Source organism: Nicotiana sylvestris, chromosome 9, assembly GCF_000393655.2.
Source record: "Nicotiana sylvestris chromosome 9, ASM39365v2, whole genome shotgun sequence".
Classification (NCBI taxonomy): domain Eukaryota; kingdom Viridiplantae; phylum Streptophyta; class Magnoliopsida; order Solanales; family Solanaceae; genus Nicotiana; species Nicotiana sylvestris.
The window spans coordinates 186,844,986-186,850,834 of NC_091065.1; the positions used below are offsets into that span (position 1 = coordinate 186,844,986).

Genomic DNA, 5,849 nt, shown 5'->3' on the forward strand with positions numbered 1-5,849 from the left:
TTCACGATAGGCGCCATCACGACCAGGTCGGTTTTACGGTCGTGACAAGTTGGTATCAGAACCTAGGTTACATAGGTCTCACAAGTCATGAGCAGGTTTAGTAGAGTCTCGCGGATCTGTACGGAGACGTCTGTACTTATCCTCGGGAGGCTGCAGAACCTTTAAGAAAAACTTCACATTCTTGAACTCTTATCGCACGTCCTTGATTCAGCTTGAAATATAACTCTTTGAATTCCTTCCACGCGCTCGTATGCGTGCATGAGCGCTCAGTATCAGATATGCATCGATGGCTTGTGATTCCCTTATCGAGGGGCGAGATATGATCTCTGTGTGTTGATGTTAGGCCAGTCTGGAGGACTTCAGGCCGGATTTTGCCTATAGCGTGACCACTAAGGTGTTGATTATGTGAGCACATGCTTTTGAATTCGTATGTCCGATAGTGTTTCGATTAGTGGGATACTTTGTACATTATGTGAACGCGGGATACTTTGTAAATTGGGTTGTCCTTTTAAATAGTGATGTGACCTCCTTCTTCGTCATGATGTTTGGAATATATTTAAATGAGGCTTTTCTTCATTCATGCTTTCATATCATCATTAGTACATCTTGCTTTAATTCCTCATTAGGGAAATATTCCAGGTTATGTGGCCCTGAGGACTAGACTAATTGGAGTCTAGAGAAGACCAAAAATCAACCAAGTCTTGCAACCGTAAATGTGGTGGCAAAATTATTCCTTTAATCTTTTCCACAATGTGATCACTTGGAATTTTGTGGCATACAAAGTGGGCATGTAAATGTTGTGGTGGCATCCTTTGAACATTGAATCTCGTTATGCGTTATTAGTTTTTTCTCATTTTACGTGGCATATTTTATTTTTAGTCTGTTTCAAAAAAATTGCTCTATATTTTTTTGGTAATTAATTTTTATTATTATCAGGGAAATATTTACAAGCATAACAAAAACCCTCACAAAATTCACTTAGATATGGACATGCAGCCCCAAATCTAGTGCCCTCATTTCTTCCTGACAACTAGCTACAATCTATGGATAATAATTGAACTCCTGCAATTTCCTAGCTACCTTAAAATTCAAATTTCCTCGACAATGCACTTCTTGAACTATCATTCTGATTAACTCCCCACAGCTCCTTTGTGTTCCTCGAAATGTTCTCCAATTTCTTTCCTGCCAAATGTAATACATAGCACAAGCTAGCAGCATTCTAGAGATTACATATATTTGTTTCTTCCCTGTTGCATGTCTTATAGCTCATTGAATTTTATCATTCCACCCCTGTACATCTCTTGTTATTCCCAGCCATTGTAGCAGCTTCCTCCATATTACTGTTGAATAGTTGCACTTGAAGAATAGATGATCATGGCTTTCTGTTGCTCTTCCACAGAGTGAGCAATCTGAACAAATTGCTATACCCCAGCCCATTAATCTGTCTCTCGTGTACAGTCTTCCAAGAATTGCCAAGTACAAGTTGAATATCCATTTTGGGCTGCTAATGTTGTTACAAATTAATCTCTTCCATTCCACTTTAGGTAGTTCACCTCTGAGCTTATCATATACAAACCTGATGGAGTATTCCTGCATGTTCATCACTTCTTCTATTCCTATATTTGCCTCATTCAAGTATTTAGTAGTACCTAAGATTTTCTGAGTGAGCCAAGCAGCTTATTTAACCTTCACATTCCATACTACCTGTTGTTTGATATAATACGTGTGAATCCATTGTATCCACAAGCAGTCCTTCTTCTTGTTTATATTCCATAGATGTTTGATCAAAGCATCTCTATTCCATATTAAGATATATGTTATGTTCAAACCCCCTGCAGATTTTGGCCAACTCAATTGCTTCCAAGCTACTAGAGCTTTAGCCCTGTTCTCAGTTTCTCCTGTCCATAAGAATCTTTTGCAAATTATCTCAATTCCTTGAATGATATTCTTAGGCAGAGGAAAGATTTGGGACCAAAAAGATTGAATAGCAAACAGTACACTTTTGATCAATTGCAATCTCCCTGCATATAATAGGAATTTGGTTGTCCAGTGCTTGATTCTGCCTAGCATTTTATCCAGCAGAGGTTGACATTGAGTTATGGATAACCTCTTAGTACTCAGTGGGACTCCTAGATACCTGAAAGGTAGGGAGCCTGTGGAAAGACCTAAGCATTGGATAATTTGTTGTTGGATATCCTCTGTAACCCCTCTAAAATATATGGAACTTTTATCCTGATTTGCAATCAGACCTGAACACCCATATAGTAGTTAATGGATACCACATCACCCCTACAGAACAACAACAAGTCATCTGCAAAGCTGAGTTGAACAATATGCAACGTCTCACACCTGGGATGGTAGTTTAAATCAGGCTTTTCCTTCAAAGTCTTTAATATTCTAGTGAGATACTCCATGGCTAGAACAAAGAGATATGGTGACAATGGGCCTCCTTGTCTAACTCCTCTTCTTGCATCAAATGGTCTTGTTGGCTTCCCATTTACAAATATAGTATAGGACACTGTAGTAACACATGTCATGATCTATGAGAGAAACTTTCCTGGGATATTCATTTCTGTGAGCACTTGTACAAGGAAATTCCATTCTATGGAATCTTACGCCTTTTGCATATCAATTTTTACCATACACCTTGGTGATACACCCTTCCTCCCATAGCCTTTAACAATTTCATGTCCCAGTAGGATATTATCACTCAATATCCTGCCTAGTACAAATGTTGCTTGACTCATATCAACTAGGGACTCCATTATTGTTTGCAATCTGCTTGTGAGCATCTTGGAAATGATTTTATATATGATAGTACAACAAGATATTGGTCTGAACTGTTTGACAGAAGAGGGGGTTTTCACTTTTGGGATCAGAGTGACTGTTGTGCTATTTACTGGTTTGTACATTAGCCCTTCATTAAAGAACTCCAAAACAACTTTTATAATGTCCTTACCAATTATGTTCCAAGTCTTATTGTAGAAGTATGCATTGAACTCATCCCCACCTGGTGCCTTTAAGTCTCCTATCTCCTGCAGTGCCTTCATTATATCTTCATTAGTGAAAGGAGCTATAAGTTGTAACTGCTGAGATCTTGTAAGCCCTGGACCTTTCCCCATTATACTATGATTAATAGCAGGTATGCTATTAGTGGAACTCCATAGCAGACCTTTGTAGAACCCCACAATTTCTTGTTCAATATCTTCTGGTTTGCTGATCAACCTTCCCTTGTCATCCTGTAGGAATTTTATCTGATTCTGTGCTACTCTCCCTTTTATTCTTGCAAAGAAAAAGGTTGTGTTGGAATTACCCAATTGGAGCCATTGGATTCTAGATCTTTGTCTATAGATGCTCTCATCTATTGTACTCCATTTCTCCAGTTGATTTTTTGTATTTCTCTCTGAATCAAACATGTCAGCTGTTGTTGTAGTGGTTCTCATCTGTGCTTAAATGTTGGCTAATTCCTCCCTCAATTGTTGAACCTTGTTTGTTGTACTAGTAAATTCCCTTTTGTTCAGACTCTTAAGGGCCACTTTGACACTTTTTAAATTGTGCCAGATATCTTTCATATTTCTGTTTTCCTTATTCTATCTGTCTCTAATTATACTATCAAAATCTGGATGCTCAGCAAGACAATTAAAAAACTTGAAAGGTCTCTCTTTATATTCCAGTTCTGCCTCCAGCTCTATACATAATGGAGAGTGATCAGAGAACTGAGGATCCATCACATGTACTTGCATTGGAGGCATATTTATCATCCAGTGTGCATTGACTATGGCTCTGTCGATTCTACTATAAACATGGATATTTGTCCATGTATAAGATCTACCCACAGTACCAAGTTCATTCAATCTGCAGTCCTCCATAGAGATCTAAAGTCTTTGATCTCATTTTCCTGTACTACTGTGCCATTTACCCTATCTTCAATATCCCTTATCGCATTAAAATCTCCCATGATTAGCCATTAGTCAGCTGAGAATCTATCCTCCTTAATGCTTCCCACATGTCACATCTATGAGCAATGGTATGCAATCTATAAATGGCTGTAAAAGCTATTTGTTTGCTAGAACAGTTATTTTCAACTATGCCATGGATGTATTGAGCATGTTTCTGAATTAGAGTGAACTGAATACTATTAGTATCCCATAGAATCCATATTCTCCCTTTCTCATTAGCTGAACTATTGGAACACCAACTCCATCCGGGTGCACATTTATTGATGATCTCTTTTTCTTTATTGGTTTGTACTATGTGTTCTACTATTGCTATAAGACTAATTTTATGTTTTTTCAAGAAATTTTTCATCTCTGTATGCTTATGTACCTTATTGAATCCCCTCACATTCCAAGTGACTATATTCATATAGCTTTTGGATTAGGTGGTGCTTTCTTTTCTTCTCCCATACTATTTCCAGCTTTACCATCATCTGCCCAGCTTGTATTGCCTTCCATCGTTTCCTCCCTTAGTGGAGAGAATCCATTATTAGTAGTGAGTACTTCCTGTATTTGACTTGTTATTCCTCCTCTGCCTTTAGCTTTTGTCCACCCTTGTTGATCTGTATTAGGCTTATGTGTATCATTCTATTGCTCTTGATCTATTTGCTTGCATGTATCCTTCCCTATTTGTTTTGTTGGCCCTACTGCCACCCATTGAGTTACTGGTTTCTTTGGCTGCTGCATATTACCATTTACATTACCATTCCATCCTTGTTTCTTAGGCATTACTAGTCTCTGTTGTTGCTGCTCACCTTGCATATTGCTTTTGGTTGTTCCAGCTCTTCTTTGTTCTCCCTCGCAGTCATGTCCCACCATCAAACATTTTTTACAATACTTTGGCACCCAATCATACTCTACCAGTTGTTCAAAATCTTTTCCTGTAGGATCTTGTATTTTGATGCTTTTGGGTAACTCTTTACTGATGTCCATTTCGATAAGTACTCGGGCATAAGAAATTCTAGATGCATTACTTGTACATTCATCAGCATATAGAGAAGAACTCAGTCCACTAGCAATTCTACTTAGAGTCATCCTTCCCCAGCAATTCAAAGGAAGGTTAGGGAAGCTCACCCACAGTGAAATAGTCTTCAAAACTTCATTATACAGATTGAAATCTTCCGACCATGACTTTAGGATCAAAGGCTTTGCTCCCATTGTATATGGTCCTGAATACAGGACTGCATTCTTATCATCCATGTTGCTGAATAGGATAACGAAATAACCCTCATTGTGATAGAAAATTGCAGGTTTCGCAGCAAAATTTCATTGGTTCGCTATGAATCTCTCTATGGATCCTATTGAAGGTGAATCTCCAATAACATACACTATTATCGCCTTTTGTCATTTCGCATTTTCCACTTTCATCTCCTCCTGTTGCAATTGAACCTTTTTGACTCCATCATGAATGGTAGGAGGTATGAAAACCAGATCCATTCCTCTTGCAGCCATTCTGTTTCCAGTGAATAGGTTTGTCCATTTATTCTCATTTTGTCCAATCTCTGCTTTAGCTACCTCTGGATCTGTTGGCTTTGTTGAACTTTGATTTTGTACTTGTTGTTCCTTCGAGATCTTTGTTCTACTCATTTCCTCTATGGTGTTCTTCTCTTTTATACTACTTGGATCTTCCATTGATGAAACAGTAATCAATGGAACAGTGCTCACTTCGAAATTACCCATACCTGTCTTCCCAGCAACTGGTTGAGGTGTAGAATTCCTCATGTTAGGGCTCGAAGGTCCCAGATCCTGTGTCAATTTCAGCTGCATGTTGTTCGATCCTGTCGAATTTGTCGAGCTCACTGGTGTTCTTTTGTCACAGCTTACGGCTAGTTTTGGTGAATCAATTTCACAATT

General features: G+C 38.5%; 2 protein-coding genes across 2 annotated transcripts; both read right to left on the reverse strand.

Moving 5' to 3' along the window:
* Window positions 1–1,266: 1,266 nt before the first annotated feature.
* On the reverse strand, window positions 1,267–2,537 carry LOC104222732 (uncharacterized). Its single transcript, XM_070158401.1, has 4 exons — window positions 2,250–2,537; window positions 2,138–2,165; window positions 1,705–2,021; window positions 1,267–1,659 (listed from the first exon to the last, which is right to left on the reverse strand). Exons 1-4 carry the CDS (start codon window positions 2,535–2,537, stop codon window positions 1,267–1,269), a joined length of 1,026 nt encoding a protein of 341 aa, XP_070014502.1.
* Window positions 2,538–4,583: 2,046 nt separating this feature from the next.
* LOC138878715 (uncharacterized) lies at window positions 4,584–5,195 on the reverse strand. The gene has a single exon (XM_070158402.1). It carries the CDS (start codon window positions 5,193–5,195, stop codon window positions 4,584–4,586), a length of 612 nt encoding a protein of 203 aa, XP_070014503.1.
* Window positions 5,196–5,849: the final 654 nt, after the last annotated feature.